Source organism: Cavia porcellus, unplaced genomic scaffold (genome assembly GCF_034190915.1).
Source record: "Cavia porcellus strain 051 isolate PalLab524CR breed Dunkin Hartley unplaced genomic scaffold, mCavPor4.1 scaffold_26, whole genome shotgun sequence".
NCBI classification, from domain to species: domain Eukaryota; kingdom Metazoa; phylum Chordata; class Mammalia; order Rodentia; family Caviidae; genus Cavia; species Cavia porcellus.
The window spans coordinates 8708662-8732637 of NW_026947509.1; the positions used below are offsets into that span (position 1 = coordinate 8708662).

General features: G+C 40.9%; 1 protein-coding gene across 2 annotated transcripts in view; it reads left to right on the plus strand.

Moving 5' to 3' along the window:
* The window catches only part of Gpatch2 (G-patch domain containing 2), a 145691-nt gene extending 121789 nt beyond the window's left edge, over window positions 1-23902 (plus strand). Inside the window, exons 9-10 of one of the 2 annotated variants that reach the window (XM_003474234.5) lie at window positions 6299-6387; window positions 20630-23902. In XM_003474234.5, coding sequence (XP_003474282.1) covers window positions 6299-6387; window positions 20630-20850 — 310 coding nt within the window. In that variant the 3' untranslated portion in view covers window positions 20851-23902. Of the gene's footprint in view, window positions 1-6298; window positions 6388-20629 lie in introns of those variants that run through there. The other variant, XR_010043290.1, reaches the window with a different exon arrangement.
* Window positions 23903-23976: the final 74 nt, after the last annotated feature.

A 23976-nucleotide genomic window follows, 5' to 3' on the forward strand; every position in this document is an offset into this window, starting at 1 on the left:
ATGCAATCTGTGGATGTAGTGTAAGGTCAGAAATACTTTTTCTCCAAGGATGGCTGCATAACAGGGGTCCTGTTTCCACAGGGCCATCTTAGATTACCAGGTTAATTCTACTGAGGAATAATGAATTTACCCACAATCAGCTGCATGTGTGCTTCTGTGGCAGCCACGTTGCAAAGTAAAAGAGCTCCGTACATGTGTCTGACATCTCGGACATCCTGGCCCCTCTTTCAGGCGTCTTGGAGAGAAGGGTGGCAGCCATGGTCTCCCAGCTCTGTGGTGGCCACAGTCTGCAGGTACAGACCAGAACAGGCAGGATTGTGACCTCACAAAGAGCCCACCTCCTGAGGGACACAGGAGAGCCTCAAAGCCAACTCCATGTGGAGCAAGGTCTGTGAGCTCATTGCAAAAAAATGGCCAGGGCACCCCAGAGCACAGGGCTGCTTCTGCTGCGTCTCTGCATGGAGAGCAGAACTTCTAGACTCAGCCGCACAGCGGCCCTGAACTGTATCTGCGGGGGGGTTTGCAGAAGCTACCTCCACATAACTGGTACCTCCAGTTAGCAGTTTCCTTGTTTGTTTGTTTGGGTTTTTTTTTTTCCCCAGAGAATTGTAGATGATTATAAATGGATCCAGCAGACCTGCAGAAATGCAGCAAGCACATGGAAACAGCAGCTTGGCTGTGCTAGCTCCTGGGCCCAAATTGCAATCAGGCCCCAGCGACCGTCTCTCAGGTGTACCCCAGTGCCTCCAGGCCACGACACATGTGTTCTCTCACCCAGCGCCTGTGACACCCTTCGGTGCTGGTTCCGAACAGTCTTGGATGTTGGGTAGAGATAATTTTCTCACACGATCCAAAACCTGCACCCCTACCAAGTGAACACCTTAGCTTATTTCTCATTGGGAAATATGCTTCCTTCGTCTTGGAGGACAGCATGGCATGCATTACATTTTTCCATAGACGTTTACTCAGGAGAGTGTTCACTAAGTTGTATGGTATAGTAGAAAAACAAAAAAAATTTAAAGAAGAATAGGAACACATCTCAATGCAGAGGCCCTGCACTGGGTTGCCAGGACCGACAGAAAAGAAAAAAGACAGCCTCCCAGGTTGAGTTTTAGGGCCAGCACACGAACACCTAGGTCGAGGCCATGACCTCATTCCAAAAGAACTGAAGTATTTGGTGCTTTGTACGTAGGAGGAATAAATCCAGAATGCAGTGTGGACCCCGCCATCAGACCCCAGGCACTATCGTAAACTGAACTAAAATTCAGACAGCCTTCGCCAGAGTCAAGGTTGTTCCAAAGAGAAGTGAAGTGAAATAGGGCCTGAATGTGAAGTCGAATGACCAAACCGGAGACCGACAGACAGACAGAGACAGACAGAGACCTAAGGCCCCAGAACCAAGGACAGCCAGGGTGAGGTGACTGCTCCTGTAGCAGGGGCCCCAGTGAATGACAGTGATCAGGTACAGCAGGGACTCTGAAGGAAACACTGTCAAAAGCAAGGGTTTTAACCCCGATCCTCCTCCGGTCACAGAGCACTGCGGCCGGAAGCAGCTCGCAGCCGGCTGTGCATTTCAGCACGAGGCCGAGGGCCAGTGCTGCTGTCCGCGTCTCCCTTCAATAGCCTGAGATGCGGTGACACGGAGGAGTGGGGAGGGAGGGAGATTCGGGGAAGGGATGCCTAGGAAAGGGCGCCCATGCGGCACTGCCGTCTCCAACCCCGCCCCTCTCCATGCCACTCCGGTGACACCGCAGACCTGCTTCCTTTCTGCACAGCTGATGCCCTGTCTGGACCTATGTTGTTCCAAGTGACAGTGAGTGTTCTTGCCAAATGCCAGGGCTCAGAGTCACATCTGTTTGCCTCCCCTCTGCAGCCTGTCCAGGCTGCTTGGGAACTGCTGTATCCAGGGGGCAGCTTTAACGAGGCCTAATTCTCTGAGCAGCTTCTGTTTGTAAAAGCCCACAATGAAGAGACAGGCTCCTGTTGTCTCCTCTTTAATGTTATTGTGTCTGACACTGCTTGCCTCACTCCTGTCAGGCCTTGTCAAAGCCAGGTTTCCAGGCAAGGTGGTTCGCTGGGGTCTGGTTTCTGGTTTCAGCTGAGCGTGTTTTTGTTTATGACTTTTTTTCCTCTGGCTCAGATGCCCCTGTTGCAGCCAGCACAGGCATCATAGAAGGACAGCTTCCAGCGAGCGGCAAGATAAGCCAATCACAGTCTCTAAAAGCAAAACGAAACAAAAAGACTTGTTTTTGAAATTTGCTTTTCTAGTGTTTAATAGAAATCTTTTTCAGAAGTAATACACAGGGAGCCGTGTTTCAGATCCTGGCTGATTGCCAGATCCAGATAAAGCACCATTCCTTCCTCCTCGCACCCTCTTGGAGACGTGTGGCTTCCATTCCTCTCTTTTCCTCTCTTCCCCAAGCAAGGACATCTGAAAGAAACACGCTGACTTGGCAGGTGACTCATTTCCTTACGGTACCTTTTACAGGAGGAGCTCAAGATGAGCTTTTAAAAACTTTAGACTTGTCCGAAAGACATTGTCATTCTTCAAAATGCAAGAGCAGAAACTTAAAAATTCCCACTACCACCTTGAACAATAAGCTAGATGTCCTGCTTTAGGGTGAAGAAGGGAAAAGGAGAGAGCCTTTGAGGCAGTCATTGGTTTAAATTAGGTAACGTAACCATTAGGTTTTACACTGAGCATAACCAAGTAACAACCAGGTAAGACCTAACCGCACCCAGTATTGTTTGTAGCAGCCCCACTGCCCTCCTGAAGCTGGGGGGCAGGTAGGGCGCCCCTGAGTTGGGAGCGCTTGCTGGTCGGTCCCCGCTCCGTCCCTGAGCTGTGGCAGATGGTCGGTTTTGCTAGAATGACTAAAACACAGCTGCCCATTTTCCTGTGGCCCAGATCTTCAGGTTCCGTGTTGCTGACTTTATTCCCTCCCCTTTGATTCTCCTCGCACATTTCTCTCCGCCTTTATGTGTGTGCCGAGGTGGGGAGGAGAGCTGAACGAACCTTACATTCCATCCGCTCTGTAAAGATAACCAAAGGAGAATTTTCACTGGGCCCGATGAGAAAAAGCTTTAGAAGCGAGCCTCGTTCCTGAAGTTTGTTTTGTGCTATCTTTGTAAGCAGGCCTTCCTAATACATTTTAAATAGTGTTAAAAGAAATAGAAATGAGCGGGTTTTGTGCAATACTGACTTGGGAGAATGATTTCCAAGCAATTAAAATGCTCCAATTATATACACCTAGCGGGAAAACGGCGTCTGCAGAGACAAACAGTCACCTCCTATGTGTCACCCACTTCATGTCGCTTGTAATTATTTCTAAAAGTGTGTTTCTTTGCTCTGGCTAATAAACTTTTAGCTTAGCTTGAAGCTTAAATGTATATGAGAGTAATAAAATCCAGCTTAGTTTTTTCCTAAATAATTCAGAGTTTTATGCCTGGCTCAGGAATATACCTTCCTGCCTCAGTGGGCCTCCTCCCCCAGACCCGGAAGCGGGCCCGGCCATGCCCTGGTCTATGTCACTGCTTAGTTCTCATAGCTGCACAGCCGGGAGGTACCTGGGTCTGGGCACTGTGGACCTACTTGGCTTCTCTGCCTGGAGTCTCAACCCTGCCCAAACCACTATCCCCACCTCCACCCACCCATCCGGTCTGCTCTGCTTTTATAGCCCTTTGATAATTCCACATCAGCTGTGCAATCTAAAGGCTGCTGTGACACACTGTGTCACATGCGGCTCCCCCACCCAGCCTTCTCCATCCGCAGTGTCCAGACCCTTTCCAAACACTGTTCTCCGAACATCGTGATCTGCAGACATTTCTCTGCACAGAGCAGAACTGTAGCTGACGTAGAAAAGGGAAATGTCCTTCAGGCATGGCGAGAGTGAAAGGGAAAGAAAGTGCTCAAAAGGAGGAACAACTGGGACGGGCAAGGGGAGAAGAGAGAAGGGAAAGATCGTACGTACATATTCAAGATAGATCACTGTGCCACCAGTCTCCGCTGGTTCATCAGAAGGAACAGTCTGTGTTTCCACTGTCCCATTCTTTGATAATTTTTTCACCCATATCTTGTAAGCTGAACAACTATGAAGATAACAATACACAGTAATACATTAACCAGTGTTACTCTCCTATTATTTTGTTTTTAAATTCTGTATCATGATTTTTATTCTGTTTTTAAAATTAAAAACATTAAATGAATTAACTTGTTGTTTTTAAAATTAAAAACAAGAAAAGGGATATGTGTTAAGGTTGCATTTAACTTGCTAAGGAGCTGGGGGAATGGGCCCTTTGATAACCAGCTTCACCGGAGCCAGTAGCAGCACTGAAATGAGACCCCAGGGCACAGCAGGACTGGCTTTTCAGTGGTAGGCAGGCAGAGTTGTGTTTCTACGGGGCATTTGCATTTCTACAGACAAAAACTGTTTCCCATTTGCTTCAGTGTGGAAGTTTAACACGGCTCCCGTAGAATTAGAGTTGGGATGACTGGAATACTCGACTGGAAGCAGTTCTTCCATTGGAGCATACAGTCTCTCCTATAAAGAAAGCATGCATTCAACATGTCTAGAAGAATCGTTATATGAACTACCACCACCACAGGCCCTATTTATTTCAAGTACTTAAGACTTGCTCTGAGGACTCGAGGCTCCTGCAGTACTAGGAAGTGAAGGTTCTGTTTCCTTTCCCTCTCTCCACCTCCCCCCAAGGTCACTCCCAGTGTAGGGTCTTATGCTACATTCATGCTAGATGTTAATAAGTGCTTGCTGAATAAGTGAATTAATGTTTGTACAAAATCAATCTGGTTTTTACAAATTTCTATCTAGTTTTTAAAAAGAAAATGTGGTCATAATCGCTCATTTTTCTTGGCATCATGAGCCAATATGCCACCTCAAAACCAGTAGAATGATAAGGTTTTGCATGTTGGTGAACATTTTGAGAACAAAGCAGAGCAAAGATGTTCACTGAATGAACTAACCTTTAAAAAATAGACAATATTTCTGAAACAAAGAAGCAGTGTGGACTCCATACAGAAGGAAGGGCAAACTAGGCAAATTCCCATTTCCTGTGGAGCTTTGCTGGTAGATTTTCATGGACATTTGTCTGTGTGTGCCCCTTGGATTATTTCAAGCCTTAATGGCAACATTCCTCTGCTGTATGAATACAATCTCTATTTGAAAAATTTCACTCCCCAGCACTAATTTTTGCATATATATAAACCTGGGTGTGTGTGTGTGTGTGCGCATGTAGTAGATCTCTTCATTCTTACCTGCATTTTTTTTCCTGTTATCTTTTCTCACCATGTGTTTTTCAAAGTGGGTCCTTTAAAACCTCATGATACTACAGCATATCTCCATGTACTCCTGAAAGACCACATACTATAATAAACTTGCTTCATTTCTTTCTGCTTCATGGTCCCAGACCCTAGCCCAGCCCCCCATCAAGGATTATGATCCTGGAAATGAACACAGACACTTTCTATAGCTTGAGAAGTTTGAAGACTTTTCAGTCATTTCTACTTTTGTGTTATCCCTTTGGATTTCCAATTGGTCCATTTATTTTTCTCAATCTCTTTAATTTAGGAGAATAAGATTAGACAGAATACTCTCATTGCAGCTAGTTCTAAGAGTAGCAGAAGTCCACTGCTCTGTCACGTCATTGTATACATAACCCAAGATTACTTTAGACTATTTAGCAACAGTAGGCCAGCATTAGTGTATTCAAATTATATTTTCTCACCTTGCTAATAAATAAACATTCTAATCATATAAATCATGAAAACATCACTATTTCCTTCAGCCAATTTAAAATGTTTTCAGAATTCACTGCTGCATAATATCCTAAAAGAAATTGATCATACTTTTCCTGTAATAAATGTTGTTCTGCCAGTAAAGCATTAGTAACCAATTGATAACCTAGCAACAATATTGTGATCTCTTTAGATAATTAATCTTAGCTATTTTCCTGTCAGAAGCAACAGTGTTTGATTTTATGTTGAGCCAGAAAGATTGCCAGTTTTGGAAATTAAAAAGCATTCCTTTTATATTATTCATTCCAGTAACAATTTATGATGGTGCGGTTAGCTGCTAAGCACTTGTCAACAGACGTAATTATATTTCGTTATAAACAAGATTGGTGGTTTTGCTGTGCCGCTCCGTCTTTGTGGAGAATGCTTTGATTTAGGTTCAGATTATACAAGCTGTGTATTTATGTGTCATTTTTTCCTTCTTAGATTTTTCTGGTAATTTTTTTCTTAGTAATTTTCTGATAATTTTTTTCTGATAATTACTTGTAGGCAAACAAGCATGCATTTAGGATCCTTATGCACAGGAGACATCAAAAGGAGAAGAAAAGCTGCACCTTTGCCTGGACCAACTGCTGCAGGTAACACCACGGAGGGCATGGAGGGGGCACCGGTGAGGACTCAGACGTCATCAAGAGTAAAATGCATAAATCTTTTACAACCTGCATCAGGAGGTATTGTGCGTTCCTTGTGTAGATTTCCTAGGTAGTCAATCAAGGAGACTTTGCCACACACCTGCCATGGTGCAAGACTCTGAGATATCAAAGAACACAGAAACTACAAAACCTCTGTATATGTACATCTAAAACTTCTTAGACATAATCGTAAGGCACCCCTCGATGAAAAAACCAATAAGCCAGAAGAGATTACTAGCAGAAAATTCAAAAAATACAGCAGCAGCACTCCATACCCAATCCTCCTGCCTCAGCCTCCCGAGTGCTGGGATTACAAGTGTGTACCACCACTATATATGGGTAAAGACTGTCCTGTTGCATGGGTTGGCCAACCTTTTATAAGTAAAGTGATTGTAATTGTAGACTACAAAAATAGGATTTGTATCAATCGAAGAATAAACAGTGAGAAGAAAATTATGGAGATATATATATATATATATGGATTTTTATGTGATGAGCTTTAAGGAAATGTTGTCTAGGCCATAGTTCAGCACTGAAGAAAGTTAAGGCATAACTTATAATGAGAGCACACCTATTAACTGCTCCATATAAAGGACTATGGTATGGAATTGCGTGTTAAGTTATGCCTTATCTTCCTAGCCCTGTTGAATCTTCAGGAATTGGAATTGAAAGACACCTGTATGTGAAGTGTGCTTGAATATATTTACCACTTACTATGTACCAGAACTGTATTCCTTCCTGTGTCTTTATAACAATTCTCAGTGTTGTCATCACGGCACAGAGAGTAAAAATTTTGAGATGCAGAGAAGTGAACCACTGTCTCCCTTGGGTGACAGAGTTATTCGGCACTCAGGTGAGGCATCAAGCCTGTGTCTGTGTGACCCCTAATCCTTTTACTTCTTTGTGAGGCCGTATATGTGCAAAGATCGTCCAGCTGCATATGTTGGTTTGAATCTGTTACAGAAGATGTGTGCAGCTGTCCCTATGTAAAGATAAGGAGCATTCCTGAATATCCCTAATACATCCTTCCTAAGGAGCGGTCACTGTTTGGGTTAAATACGTGTGCTAGTTCTTCAACTCACACCTCCCTTATGCAGATGGAGGGCTCCCCAGCACCCCCCATTTCAGCTGAGTGTTCCCTGCATCGTCCTGTCACTTGGTAATACAAACATTAGAGGCAAGAAGAGGACCAGAGCGGCTCAGGAGTTGCTGCCGAAGCACCCAGATGGCAGCCCGAGGGGGAAGACTGCCAGGGTCAGCTCCCGGCACCGTGCATGTATGTGAAGGGCACAGGAGAAAGGCAATGCATGAGGAAAGGGTCATATAATCCCTCCTGCGTGGTGATCTTATGTCACTGTTCAGTAGCATTTAGGAAGTCACCTATGCGGAGGATGGGTACAGACGTTAAACTCTGGCCTCAGATGCTTTCATGTCGTGAGTTTGCACGGCATGTTCCAGTTACACTTTGAATCTGTTGTGATTCTTTCCAGATTCAAGATTTGTGCTGGTTTCCCTAAAAGGTAAAATTAATAAAAACTTCATGCATTTTTTAGTTATTCAAAAAGTAATGGAGTAGGAGAAATGTGCTACTCATTCTCAGTGCAATTTTTTTTTTCAAATCTATGCATAACTATTTCAAAAAGAAAGAAACTGAGGTTATTTCAAAATCTTCAGTTTTGAGTAGAATATCTTATAATACTAATGAATCAACTGGAAAGTGAAGATTATTATACTAATTCAAGTAAGAAAGGCTTTTGCATAAAGACATTGTGATAATGAGGTTATGAATCTTTAATCATCTTGTCCCTGAAAAATCATAATTTTCAAATTTTGGACTGTAGTCAGTGACATAATATATAGTCATTGTATTTGTAAACTTCCAAAGTTAAGCTAACATGTAGAATTATATGTAAAAGGCTATCCTTGCTTCTTTGCAAAAAACTCACTCTGAGCTAAAATATATTTCCACCTTTACCTTTAGGAAATATTAAACCTAAGATGAAAAAATACAAAGAAACAAAATTCTCTTTCATGTGAAATAGAGAAGAAGCATTAAAACAATGACAGCTTGAACGTCTTTGATAATCCTCTCTGATTTCTATATGAAATATTATGCAATAAAGCAGTAAGTCTAGGAAAGATCTACCAAAACAATATACTATAATTAGGCACTTTAACTTCATAATCCCAGATTGGACTTATATAACAGTTTATGACTCTGAAGAAAAGAGTTATATATTACATTCATAAGTAATAATACCTTTGAAAAGATTTGAATCTACCATAAAATTAATAACCCAAAATCTGATCATGTTTATGTGCTAGCATATTGAAATGTTTCTCATCCTCTTTTAGCAACAGCACTGAAGCATAATTTCAATCTCTTTAGAAGGCTGTAGACCATCCAGGGGTTTACTGGTTGAACATTTATTAATTGTGGCAAGAACACCAAATTTATTTGAGTGCTTTAGCTTATTTACTGCTCTTTCACCTTTGTATTTTGTATTGACAAAGTATAATGAATATTGATAACGTTAGGTATTGATAGTTTTTAATGTGTGGCTTGTTCTCTGCCTCATTCTGAGTCACACAGCAAAAGATAGTGGACGTCTCCATAGCAAAGAATGTGTAGATTTACTGTTCTAAAATTGAGGACTGTTGAAGCCAGAAGTTTTGCCAACAGAATGCATTTTACAGTTTGAAAACCGTCATCTATAAAGGTAAAGCAACACAGCAAACAACATAGGAAGCATATTATTAATGCTTTTTTTTTTTTATCAGTACCAGGGATCGAACTCACGACCACGTGCTTGCAAGGCAGGCACTTATGCCACTGAGCTAAATCCCCAGTTCTATTCATGCTTTTTTAAAGGCACTCAGCAATGCTGGCTCCGGTCTGTGATTTTGGCAGCAGTCAGCTCATTGAGGATTTGATAGTAAAAAGATTTAAGAATGTTTACTGAGATTTTGTGGTTACTCAAAAAAGTTTTTATCCACTATACAGTATTGAACTCAGCATTATTCAAAATTAGTATTGCCTGTCATTGTTTTGCTTTCTGTTGAAATAAGACCATTGAAAATGGTCAGTATACGCAGTTAACTTTTCTGCTGTGCATATGGAGTTGTGCAGAAGAGCCTGTTGTCCTGGTGCAGACCTTGCTCCAGAGTAACTGTGTGTTTCTGGGCATGTGAGTTCTTGGCAAGAGGTTACACTGTGGCTGTTCATGACTTTTCAACTGTTTTTTTCCACATCCTACTAATATTAAAATAGAAAAAAATAATCTCTGGGTATTTGTGGTAATAAAGGCCAGATATAAGGAATAATAATGGGTTAATATTTTATAAAGTATGCTTTCCAATAAGGCATGTCAAGCAAAACCAGAAATATTTGGCACATCCATCCTACTTGTCTTAAAGAGTAAGAGTCCCTCAATTAGCAAATGATTATATTTTTTATTTTGTTTCATCACCAGATCCACATCACCACTGTGGATTATTTTATCTCTTCCAGGATTGGGAAAGAAACCTTTCTGAGGGGATCCTTGGGAATTCCGAAGCGAGGCTCTATCCGCCAATAAACCTAGTGCCCTCGCAAAGGCCCGGGGACATGTTTCTGGCATGGGTTTTAGTAGGGCTTAGGAAGTCATTCTCCAGGGTCAGTCAGAACAGGGAACCCTCAAGGATGGAGTGGACCCCCATGGAAAACAGGAAACAATCACTGTTCCTGGCACTGTGAAAACTAAATGGGAAAATTCTCAGCCTATAGAAGACCAGGAAATGCTGAATAAAATGGAAAGACATGGAGAGGTTCAGACTAAAAGTGGGACCAGATGGAAACAAATGTGGAATTGCAAGGGTCAAGATATTTAAGGAATTTTTAGAATTGAAGAAAATACGAATTTTATACTGAGAAAATGAAAGTCTGTGTCAGGAGATATTAGCTGTAAATAATGTTATCTTAGTTCTTTTCCTCAGCACTGGGACAGAATACCCAACACGTGCAACGTAAAACAAGAGAATTTTATTTTGGCTTCAGTTTTCAGTCCATAGTCAGCCTGGTCCGGCGCAGAAGGACCTGCTAGAAGGTTCTGTGTGGAGGAAGCCAGGAAGCTGACTCGGAGGAGGAGCTGGGAATGGAGCTGTTTCCCTTCTGGGTCACACCACAGTGACCTGCCTCTTCAGACTGGGCTCCCCACAATCCAGTCACCTTTCAGGAGCCCCACCCATGCATGCGTGATGCTCTTTGGGGAACCTCTAGGTATAAACCATAACAGAAGTCCTAACTAGGCACATTGTAGTAAACTTTGAATACCAAAAACAAAGAGAACTTAAGAATAGCCAAGGAGAAAAATTATATAACCTTCATAAGAATGGAGCTGTACTTCAGCTAACTTTAAAAAAGAAAAGCAATAGAATCTAGGAAATAGGAGATAATATTTTTAAAGTGCTAAGATAAAAATAACCAAACCAACCTAAAGTTATGTACCTAGCTAAATTATTACCCAAGACTGAGGATGAAGTAAAATCACTTTCAAGTAAAAACTGATCATCAGTAAACTTAGTATCTTATGTAGAAGAAAATAACATCCATTTAAAAAGATGAGAATAAGAAATGACACCCTGAAAGCTAAATTAATATTGAATAGGTGAAAGTAATAATATTAATGACTATGAAGACAATTAATTTGGATGAGATTTTGATGAATCTAAAATTGTGGGCCATGATAATATGTAAAGTGTGTGATGACAAGATAGATATATGTTTGATTTTGAAAGATACTCACTAAAATAACAGAAATATAGCATGTAATTTTCTAGCTAGTGTAAGAAAGCAGTAGATGCTCCAAAAGGACACAAAAATGCAAAAAAAAGCACAAGATTAATCATACTGAATAATAAAATAAAAGTAAATCCAGATATATCAGTAATTGTAATAAATATAAATGGTATGAATCCATCACTTATATTCCAAGATAATTAGGGTGTTTAAAAGAATGACACTAGTATATGCTTTTTATAATAAAAACAACTAAAACTTAAGGTGTAATTTAAACATAGCAAAAGAAAACCATCAATGCTGAATTTATCACACAAAAATGATCTTGAAGATATTTTAGACTTATTATCAGATTTGTGATACCTATTTAAGCTAATAGTTTCTTCCAAGAGCTTAAAATATTTGAATAGATTTAAAAGCTCAGTCACTTGGGAAAATGTGGGAGAAAAAATGACCTAATAGAAAATAATTCTAAGTCAGTGAAATGGATTAGACTTGAGTATCCTCAGTTTAACTTCCTACTGGGACACCTTCTAACTAGTTGACTGACCTCTCTAAACAGCAGTTTTGTCTATAAATGGGGCAGATCAAAGGAACAGATGCATATGGAAACACTTGTAATTTCTGAGGGATGCAGAGCATCATTTCATTCTGAGTTATCCCAATATGTCAGTGTAGATATTTCCATGTACAGATGGAGAGAAGGTACTATTACGATTCATGCATTACTCTGTTAATTTTCTTCAGTGGTTTGAAGCATGCTCTCCACTAAAGTCTCTTAGAAGAAGGTAATGCCTATAGTACAAAGAGACAGAGTTTGGAAATGCAGTTAACCAGAGTCAGAACCGCAGCTTACTCGCTGTGTGGCGTAGAGGCCCCCCTACCTGAGGAAACCAGAACTCCCCGCCTCACCCCTGCGCTAAGTCTTGGAGGTCACATCACGCACTGACCCTGCTGGCCATGGCCTGGCGGTGAAGGTGCCACAGCAGGGAAACAGCCCCTGCAGGCCTGGAGTGTGGAGAATTTATTTCAGATTTTTAAAAGTGCATATTTTTGAAATATACCATTCCATAAGAAATATATTTAAGTAACACAAAAACATCTGTTACCAAGAATATGTCGTCTTTCATTCAGTTTTCATTACTTAAGAAAAAGAGAAATTGTTTTTCCATTATTTTGAAATGTGCATTCTATTTTTTTAAAGAGAAAAAAAAGCACATAATTAGAGGGTAACAATGGTTACCACATTGCATATTGTTATCTTTAAAGTAGTTACTCAGAGTACAAGAATCTGCATTTAACTGTCCAAACAATGTTAGCACAAACATATATATTACATATATGATAATTATATGTAAATTATATACATAGTTTCCGTCAGCTTCTCACACTAGGGAGACAATACGATGTTTACATCTCCCATCCCAGTTTCCTTTTCCTTTTAAAGAGTCTCTTTCCATTCACAATAGCTATTGTACATTTTGGGTGTTATTTACTCTTTCAGCTTCTCACACTAGGGAGACAATACAGTGTTTACATATGCAAGTCTGATTTGTTTCACTTATCAGAATGATCTCAAGTTGCATCCATTTACCTATAAAAATCTCAAGTTTATCCTTCATTATGGCTTTTTTATGGCCTTTTTTATCCATTCTTCAGTTGATGGATATTTGGCATCTTGTTTCCAAGATTTAGCTATAACAAATTGTGCTGTTACAAACATGGGTACACATATATTGCTGTGGTAGGATGTTTTTAATTCTTCTGGGAAGATACTCAGAAGGGGAATAGCTGGGTCAAATGGGACCTCCAATCCTGATTTTTAGAGGACTGTCCACACTGATTTCCACAATAATTTCACCAGTCTACACTCCACCAACAGTGCAGAAGTGTTCCTTGTACCCCACATCCCTTCCAGCATTTGTTATTGGTTGATGTCTGATTATGGCCATTCTTTCTGAAGTAAGGAATCTCAGTGTTGTTTTCATTTGTATTTCTCAAATGGCAGTGATGTTGAACATTTTTTCATGTATTTATTTGCTGTTTGTATCTCTTCATCTAAGAAGTGTGTATCCATTTCAGATGCCTATTTTTGGATTGAGTTTTTAAATCTGGGAAGTCTGATTTTTTTTTTTCCTTTATGTGTTTTGAATAGTAATCATTTGAGGAACAATTGGCAAACATTTATTACCACCTTGTGGGTTGTCTCTTCACTCTTTGGTGGTTTTTCTTGCTGTGCAAAAAGCTTTTCAATGCAATGAGATCCCAGTTGTTGATTCTTTGTGGTAGTTCCTGTGCAATTTGGATTTTGTTCATAAAGTCCTTGTCTATACCAGTGTCTTCTAGAGTGTTACAGATTTGATGTTTTTGTTTTAATATTTAGATCTTTGATCCATTATGAATTTAGTTTAGTACATAGTGAAAGGTATGGGTCCAATTTTAATCTTCAGCATGTGTGGAGCCAGTTTTTGCAATACCATTTATTGAAGAGACTTTTGTCCAGTGAATGTTTTTTGCACCTTGTCAAAGGTGAGGTGGCTTAGTATGTCTGGAGATATTTCTATATCTTCTAATCTGTTCCACTGATCTTCAGATGTTTGTGTGTGGTTTTGTTTGTTTGTTTGTTGTTTTGCTGGTACAGTAGATTTACAGTATAAATCCAAGTCAGGGATTGTACCTTTGCTGCCCAGAACGGCCTTTGCTATTCAGGTCTCGTCTGATTCCAGATGAATTTTAGGATTGTTTTCTCTAATTCTGTGAGATATGCTATTGGAACTTTGATCAAAATTGCATTAAATCTGTCTTACAATTTTGGAAATATGGCCATTGGTTCTTCTTACCCAAGAGCAAAGGATATATTTCCATTTTCTGATAGCCTCCTTATTCAGAGTACTGAAGATTTCAATACAGAGGTCTTACATCCTTCATTAGATTGATTTCCAGCTATTTCATTATTTTAGATGCTATTGTGAAAGGTGTTGTTTCCCTGATTTCTCTCGCACTGACTTTGTTATTTGTGTACAGGAAGGCTATTGATTTTTGAGTGCTGACTTTGTATCTAGCTATTTTACTGAGGTTGCTTATTAAAAGCTACCAATTTTTTAGTTTTTGGGGTCTTCTATGCAGAGTATTATGTCATCTACAGATAATGATACTTTGACTTCTTCCTTTCCTATCTGTATTCCTTTTATTTCTTTCTCTTGTCTAATTCCTCTGGCTAAAGTTTCCAGGGTTATATTGAAAGACAGTGGAGACAGTGGACATGTTTGTCTCATTCTTGATTTTAGAAAGTTTTTAGCTTTTGTCCATTTAGTGTGATATCGGCTATTGGTTTGTCATAGATGCTGTTCTTCAGGTAGAAGTTGGAGGTTCACGTTTAAGTTGTTTATATGTGCTTGCTCTGTTTTTGTGATACAGGTATTTACTGCTATAAATTTCCCTCATAGTACTGCTTCATTTTGCCCCATAAATTCTGGTATGTTGCATTTTCATTACAACTCAACTGTCAGAACTGTATAATTTCTTTAATTTCATTTTTGACCAATTGGTTGATCAAGAGAGTGCTCTTTAATTTCCATGTGTTCATGAAGTTTTTGTGGTTCCTTTTGCCTTGGGTTTTCAGTTTCATTGCACTGTGGTCTGATAATAAGTATGAGATAATTCTAATTCCTTTGCATTTTCTTAGGCATGATCTGTGAGCTAGTATAGAGTTGTCTGTTTTGGAGAACATTCTGTGTGCAGCTGAGCAGAATGTGTATTCTGATATTGTAAGGTGGGACACTCTGCAGACATCTACTAAATCCATTTGTTCAAAGGTTTGGTTCAGTCCCAATATCTCATTGTTGATTTTTTGTCTAGTTGATCTGTCTTCTTGTGAGTGTAGTATTGGGATCCTCCAATACAATTTTTTAAGGGCGTATTTGGTTTTTATGCCCACTAGTATTTATCTTATATATTTGGGCGCACTGGTATTTGTTGCATACATATTTATGATTGTTATCTCTTCTTGGATTATTCCCTTTTTCAAAGGATACAGTGAACTTCTTTATCTCTCTTAATTAGTCTTGGCTTGAAATTCACTTTGCCTGCCAACAGAGTAGCTACCCATGCTTTTTTCTGAGTTCCTATTGCATGCAATGTTTCTTTGCATCAGTTGACTTTCAGTCTATGAATTTCTTTCTGAGTTAAATGTATCTCTTGAGTGCAGCGTCTGGTAGGATCTTGCTTATTGATCCATTCTACCAATTCATGTCTTTTGATTGTTGAATTGAGACCATTGGCATTGATGATTAAAATTGATATGTATTCGCTTATCCTTGTCATTTTATTTTCCTGTTGTTGACTCCCCCTCTTCTTTTCCCCTCCCTCTGCTTAATTGTTTGCCTTCCCTTTGGGTTCCTTCTGTTGGGGTTCAGGGAGTTGTAGTCCTTGTTATCTCTTTCTAGAATATTCTTTAAAACATTTTGGAGTCCTGGTTTTGTGGTTATTAATTTCAGATGTTTTTGTCACAGAAGTGTCTTCTTTTTCCATCAGTTTTGAAAGATAGTTTTTCCAGGGTACTCAAATCTGTGTTGAAGGTTGCTTTCCTTTAAAACTTGCAATACTTTACTCTCAGCTCTCCTTGAATTAAGGGTTTGTGCTGAGAATTCAGCTGTCATTTTGATGGGCTTTCCTTTATAGATGATTTGTTTCTTTTCCCTAACAACTTTTAAGATTCTGCTCGTGTTGATTTTCTGGATTCTTGACTATGATATACCTGTAGGGGTTTTTGTTTGTTTGTTTTGTTTTTGTTTGGGTTTTTTGGTTTTTGGGTTTTTTGGTCATGGCTAATTGAAGTTCTGTGTACCTCACTTATTTCTATGTCAAATTCTTTTTCTCTACCAAGGAAGTTTTCTCCCATATGTCTGTGAACAGTTTTTTAATATCTTTTGTGGTATCTCTTGCTTTTTCATTGACTGAAATCCATCTTAAGTTATTCTTCACCTTATTAGCGGCTATTGGACTAATTTTTCATGATCCCTTGCTATTTTTAAGAAGACTTTCTTCTCATGATTGCTAACTGCAAGCCTGTCTTCTATATCTGAGATCTTGTCCTCAGATTGGCTTAATCTGCCATGAATATTCTCAATGGAATTTTTCTCCTCCTGGGTATCTGCTTGCATTTGCCTTACGGATTCCATTTCTTTCCTATGCTGACCATTCATGACTTCCATACTTTTCTTAAGCTCATCTATTTTTTTTTTGGTCTGTAAGTGCACTTTATTTTTTAACTAGGGTATTTGAACTGATTTTTTAATGAGTTATATGAAACACGGCTGCATGGTATAGATCAAATATAGAACACTCAGTTAATGAGGCTTTTCTACACTAAAAAACAAAACAGAGCATTTGACCATCAGTAAGAACACTGCCCCCTTTTCACCTTTCAGACTGTGCTTACTTAATGCTTCTCTTTGAGTTCTTAAAAATACTCTAAGTCTGTATCCCTAAATTAGTTATTGAGAAGAGCTTCTAGTGTTAAAACTCACTGTTTTAATAACCACTAGTAATAATAATATTAATAGCCCTGCCCAGAGATGAGAGAAGAGCGATGTGAACTAATGAAGACCTGAGTGCAGGGCAGGGTCGGAGCTGGTGGCCCTGCAGCCCGTGCCAGCTGCCTTCCATGCATCAGGTGCAGCACTTCAAGAGCCAAAGGACTAACAACGTGTCACTGCAACCTGCAGCCAGCTAGGTGGATTCATGGCTAAGCAAGGCTGATGCTAGGGTTTCATCTCTTGAGCCGCTGTGGGGCCCAAGGAAAGGACAGGATGACCATGGCATCGCCTGGGCTGAGGCTGAGTTGTGTACTCCCAGGTCTCAGCCTCACGGAACAGGGCCAGAGACCCACAGAGAACCACACTCTAAAGCACTGTGCAGTGCAAAGGTTTTAGCTTGATTTTCTGTATGGAGAGGCTCAGCACTTAAGTATTAAATTAATTAATGTCCTTTACCTGCTTGTTCTCTTAAGAGTACAAAATGATAGTTTATTTTGCAAAGATAAGAAATGAAAGCAGCATTTTAAAAATTAGAATGGGCTCATTTTCTCCTTTATAAAAACACAAACTCAGCAGTAGGCTGCCACCACCAAGTCTGCAGGATTGAAACACCAGTGTCTTAAATTGGTGGTGGGGAATCAGTTACCATTTGCAGTTCCCTTTGGAACCCCAAACGGACATCACTTGGCAGTTTCTATAGAGGTGTTTTCAACAGGCTCCATACTTTTTCTTCAATGTCAAATTTTCAAGTCAATCTTTTGCTAACTAGTGCACCAAAAATATGAATATTAGCAGATGTGTAGCCTGGAGCAGCATTAGACCTCTGGTCTGGACAAAATAAATTAACTTGTGGCCGTCACTGAAAAGTCAGGGATAGGAAATCAAGGTACTGGTGCTCAGTGCTCCCTAGCAGAGGGCACCTGCTGCTGCCCAGAGAAAGCCCAGGCCTGAGAGGCGGGGGCAGGGCCAGCACCATTACCAGGACTCCAAATGAAAACCTAACTGCCTTTGAGCATGTTTAGCAAGATGTCTGACAAAGGAGTCTTCTCTGTTTTTGCAGGAAGTCCCTCTGCAATATAAAATCTCTGTATGTGTATGTTTTCCCTTGTTCAAACCATAAACCATAGCGAAGACATGTTCTTTGATACTGTCCTTTGCCATCAGAGCTGTAGTCAGATAGAAGTGTTTTTTATTCCTTTGTTTTTCTGCTCCATGTTTAGGTTCTTCATTGAGAATCCATTTAATGAAAAGCCAGTGATTGCTGTGGTGACTCAGTTCTTACTCCCTGTAATGAATTTAGTAAATGCCAAGAATCACTACTATTATTCCAAGTCCTACAATGTACTGCAGAGTAAGAATGCCAAAATGTTTGACATGGGCCTTGAAAGTCAATGGGTGATCTCTCCCTGGCAAATAAGAGAGGTGCGGTTAGTAAAGCATCTCTAGCTCTTTTGCAGGTTTCTTGTTCTGCAGGTCAGGATGGTAGGGAGCAATGTTGTTGCTGTTTCCCAGTACACCACATGCAAATTAGTAGATAAGGTATCCATCAGGGCAGTGCTGGCACTGCTTCTCCTCTTGTACTGTGAATATATGTGCCCAGGAGCACATGAAAATGTAGAGGTACCATTTAAAGCACACTGATAAATTTCTCATCTGTGTAACCACCTTCCAGGCCAAGAAATGGTACCATGGTACGGGGAGGACCCAAAATCATACATATTGTTGTGGTCATTGATGCTGAGGACTCTTCTGGCCCTCATGTGGCTACTGTGGACAGCCTCCTAGGAGCAGGACAGAGAGTCCTAGCATGTGTGTGTGTTTTACTAAGGTGGAATGGTATAGAGGTAGGGAGGAAATGCTATCATATTCCTGAGGCAGAGAGCAAGCAAACTGATGATCAAGGAAAAAAGTTAATGATCTAGGAGAAGGTGTAGGCAGGATGCAGGGTGTAGGTGGATGCTAGAGACTGGCTGTCCAGGAGTTTGTGAGGAGACTGAGCTGCCCATTCTGGCCTCTGCCTGGATGACACAGTCTGTGTTTCAGCATGGGGACGTGCTAGACCTGACACACCTGAAGCATCCTCGAGTCTTTAAAAAGGGAGTTACCCAAACACTAGCAGGCCTGGGGAGGCAAGTCCCTGCACTGTTGGTGGGACTGTGCACTGGTGCATCCAGTAAGGAAGTCAGTGTGGAGAGTTCTCAAAATCCCAAGATTAGAAAGTCCACTTCCCAGCCATCTGCCTTGTAGGCATCTTCCCCAAAGAGTGAAAGGCACCCTATCACAGAGACACATTCATACGCATGTGTAGGGTGGCTCAGCTCCCAATAGCTGAGTCTGACATCTCCATCAGCTCACGAATGGGTAAAAAAAGTTGTGGCATTTATGCACAATGGAGTACTACACAGTCATAAACAGAATCCATTGGAGTCACTTGTAGGAAAAAGGTTGCACCTCAAGACCATAGTGTTAAGTGAAACAAATCAGATAGTGAAAGTTACACACTATATCCTTTCTCTTATATGAGCAACCCAAAGTATAAATAAAGTAAAATAAAGAATGAATAATAGGAAATAAGGAGATAGATCTTTTACAAATGGGAAAGGAAATCTAGAGAAAGAAAGAGGGAGGAAGATGGGGAAGTAAAAAAAATTAACATACATTGTGTTTGCACACCACCACCTCTCCACGAAGAATGTAATCAAGATGTTCTGCAAACACGGACAAATGAAATTTTTAAAAGGAAGCAACCTTTACCCCTGGAGGCTTATGAAGATATGTAGTATGATCATAATACATGGTGAGCGTTTAAATCTTGTATAGTAAAAGACACCTTGCCACAGTCCTCCTCGCAGCTCCCCTCCGCACACTTAGTTTGCACACATTCATCCCATCCTTCTTGCTGCTCTCTGAAGCGGTTCTGGAGGTCCTCTTTCCAGAGTGTCTTTATGAGGGTGGTCAAAAATACAGGGAATGTGGCTGCCAGATGAAAGACAGACTCATGAGAACATGGCAGTGTGTCTTGCTGGCCCTTCTCTGAGTGAGAATGACTGGGAAAGATAAATGTCTCAAACTGATTGGGGACATCAAGGTGGCCCTGGCAGCATGACTAGCGATGCTAATGAAAGAATACTTCCAGATCTGCTTCAGAAGTGACCAGAACAAGGGCATGCGTGTGTTTGAAGTGAGGCAAAGTATCCGGAGGGGGACCAATGCCAAGTGTCTTTTACCGTAGTCATGTTTGTTTACGTATGCACTGTCTGCTCCCATCACACCTGTGTATGTCTTCATGATGGCTTCCCTCTGTCCTCACTGCTGCAGTAGTCACTAAACTGTGGACCCGTGAAGACAAGGTGGAAGAGAATTAGAGGACTAAATAATAAATAGCAAGAAGAGTCCAGGAGTGTAAATTCCTAGGAGCTTAAGATGCCCCCAGTGGTGCTTGCTGCTTGGTTTTAATTTTGGACATTGAACATCAAGGTCCTGGGCAAATGTAAGGTGTGATTTTAGGGTTCTCTCTGAGGCTCATGCGGCAATGAAAATGAACCCATGTGCAGAGTAGGTCATGGTGTGAAGAATGTTCTGGACACACATGACCCCCCTGACCTAAGGCAGCAGGAGTCAGGCAGTCTGTTGGATTGTGCCCATTTTACCTGTGAGAAAGCAAAAGCCTGTAGAGGTGGGTCCAGTCTTAGCAAGACAAGGGCCCTTCGTGGCCAGCTCACTTGCGGTGGGTCCTGGGAGCTGAACCTGAAGCGCGACGCCAGTAACCTGCGCTGGGCCTTCGCTGCCAACAAAACGCTTAGGAGAACACAGGTTTCAAAGCTGAGGGGCTCCCTCCTCGGCTCTGACGGATGCTCTCACGTTCTCGTTTTAGGGGTCGTCGGTGAAAACGCCCAGCCCATCCTGGAAAACAACATCGGGAACCGCATGCTGCAGAGCATGGGCTGGAGCCCGGGGTCGGGCCTGGGCCGGGACGGCAAGGGCATCGCAGAGCCCATTCAGGCCGTGCAGAGGCCCAAAGGCTTAGGACTGGGCTTTCCCCTTCCAAAAAGCACCCCTGCAGCTCCTGCCGCCGCTTCAGGAAAATCCCCCTAAGAAGAGGAGCGAGGAAGAAACGTGTTCCGGTTTTTAATTCACCCGCCCTTTGCTCTGAAATGACTGGGCGCTTCCTGATTTCAAAGCAGAAATCAGCTTGCCTCAGACCAATGGATCACTGGCTTGCGGCACACGCAGTGCTGCGGCAGGGACGCTGTCCATGGTGCTAACGCGAACACCTGTGCCCTCTGAATTCTCTGGTGATTTCCAGCCATTTCTAGGTAGAAAAAGCAGTTGATTTCCTTATTTTGATCTGACATCGATGCTTGCTAATGTGTGCTCAGTCCGTGTATGCATGCGGTGCTCAGACAGATGTGAGCACCACTGGTTTCCAGAGCAGGAGCACCTCTCCCGTCACCCCATCCTCCAGGTCCTTATCAGAAGGCTGAGAGTCTGGTGATTTCATAGTCCTTGAATTTGGCTTAATTTTATAGCTTTGGACAACTTAATATAAAGTTCATGGTTAGCAAAGAGCAATTAATGTTTGCCGCAGACATTTTGACAAAAATAAACCTCATCGTTATCACCAGAGTGCCCTCAACATTATTTTAGTGCAGATTTTATAAATTTTACCTCATGTAGCACATAAAACAATTATTGAAAGAAAAGTGTATTTTTAAAATTCACCATGACTGAACTGTAAATTCTGTTCATCCTGACATCTACCTCTCTCTTCCCAAAGGCTGATATTTTTTTAAGATCAACTCAAGTGTAAGAAACTGATTTTAAATTTTAATCATTGGAGTAAATCATTAGACTATTGAATCAATTTATTTGAAGGGTTAAATGGCTCTCCCAAGAATTCAGATTTCTGGCGATGGCTTGACCCCTTTACAAGGTGAATAAGAGAAAGTGAAAGGAATCTAAATCCCCTTTTAAAAATCTAAGCTATTGCTTTACATCCAAGCAAAAAGAAAAAGAAATTTTTTTGTTTTATGATTAGTATTGAGGTATTTCTCCATCATGTGCTTCATAGCATCAGAGATTCTAAAGTACTTAATTCAATGGAGCTGCTTTGTTATCCTCATCATTCAGAATTAATAATTGCTATATTATCCTATTTCTCATGACTTGTGTTTGCTGAGTAAAGGTCACAAGAGTCCATCACTTTTCTGTAGTTTGTTTTTTAATTCTGCAAGTTGTCCAGAAAGAGCTTTGAAAGGCAATAAAGAACAGATCTCTGTTCAGTGGTCCCCTGAACGTAAACACATACATCCCCTGCCAAGCAGGGAAGGGAGAGTCCTCCTGTGATTCGAGAGACCTTCTGGTTTGCCAACGGTACATGTTTCTTCCAAGAATTCTCTTTTCTCCTAGAGGCATGTGGTAAGAGAAGGAGGTGTTTAGGGGACAACACATTGCCGGGTGAGATCCTCAGAGCATTTGTAGGAGATAAAGTGACCTTAGGTGATTGCTTTCTGAAAGCTTGTCGCTAGGAATTTGCCATTTTTGAATTATTTTTGTCTACATACTCACTGGATTTATGTAGGAGAGTGATGGTAGATACCTTACTTGCTTTGAGACTTCTTTGTAACAGTGGACAATGCTCAAAGATCTATTGAGAATTTGCTTTGTTCTTTAATTCCATTTCTGAAAAAGCTGAAGGTCTAAAATTTCTGAGCCCAGGTAAACAGTGTGGCCTCCGAAGGGACACTCAGGTGCTGAAGTGGCCGGGGGCTCAGTGACATCCAAGGTCACTGTGCATGCTGCTTTCGGCCCGGGCACACATCTGCCGAAGATGCTCCCATGGCTTCTCTGCACAGGGAGCCCCCTTCACATTTTCCACCTCGTCCCTGCAGAAGGAGCAAATTCCATGTTCTGTGGGGATGGTGAGCCACAAGGTCCAAGGTCTCCACACAGGGCCGACTCTGGCCCTCTGCACTGTCCCTAGCAAAGGTCAGCACAGAGCCACATTCCAGTCACATCACAGTGGTGAAATGTTAAATATGACCTAAATGTCTCTAGAATGGGAACCCCCCTGATCTGTATTTTGCATGGAGTCATATTAGTTTCTGGCAATGAACAGGTCCTGAGGACCCCAAGCATCCAAATCACACATCATCTGACCACCTTGAAAAGGCGAAAAAATTGTCCCCTGCTCCATACCAGGCCACGCGTCTTCAACTGAGAATTCACTGTGCTCTGGCCTCTTCCCTTCCTATATGACAACCTATTCCCCAGGCGGCCCATGCAGGTGGGCAAGGCCACGGAGCTGAGCTGACTCCACGTATTTGTGACCCTTGATCTGGCCGGACTGTGCTGCAGACATCCCCTTCCCTGCTCATTTTATCCTCCGTACTGTTTTTAGGGCTGTGTATCCCTCAGAGTTGTTTGTTTTTATTTTTCAATTATCTGACACCTCTTTAAAAGAAAATTCATGGCAAACTAAAATGTACCAGTTCATTGGTCTTAGGATTTGGAGACAAAGATTTTATCACTCATCCTGTCCTTTTCAAATGTCAGGAGCTACACCTGGCATTGTGACACCCTCCTATAATCCCGGCCCTCAGGAGGCTGAAGCAGGAGGATCTCCAAGAGTTTAAGGCCAGCTGAGTTTAAGGGTAGCCTGAACTATACCATGAGACCCTGTCTTAAAAATCAGTAGGGATACAGTTAATACGTCCATATATGAATATTTATAGCACATATGTATGCAGTTTACATACAAAATTTCAAAATGCTGCTTTTATTAATGTATTCATTTCAACATTATTAATTGGTTTCCTCTTGACAAGAAATTGCTTCCCTTTAATACATTTCCCTTTGGGCAGATATTTCATGAAAGTGAGGAATCACTGTTGATATACATTTTAAAACTCTTTGCTTCTTTTTTCTTTTGTCTTTTAAAAAGAAAAAGAAAAGTGATCTGATTGGTGTTGTAAAATGAAACTGTTAGAAAAGTATTTGAGATTATTTTTAGTTTTTTTATTGTTTGTTAGGAAGCTATATTAATGGTATAACAAAGAAAAAATAAAACAATGTTATTTATAAGCAGTCGTTTCTGCTTTACATGTTTTCCTTTCAACCTAAAGTAATAAAACTAAAGTGGACAATATCCTTGAATTGTTTTTAAATTATTACTCATTGACAAATAACATTTTTTTGAAATTAGTAAAATACAACAGAACA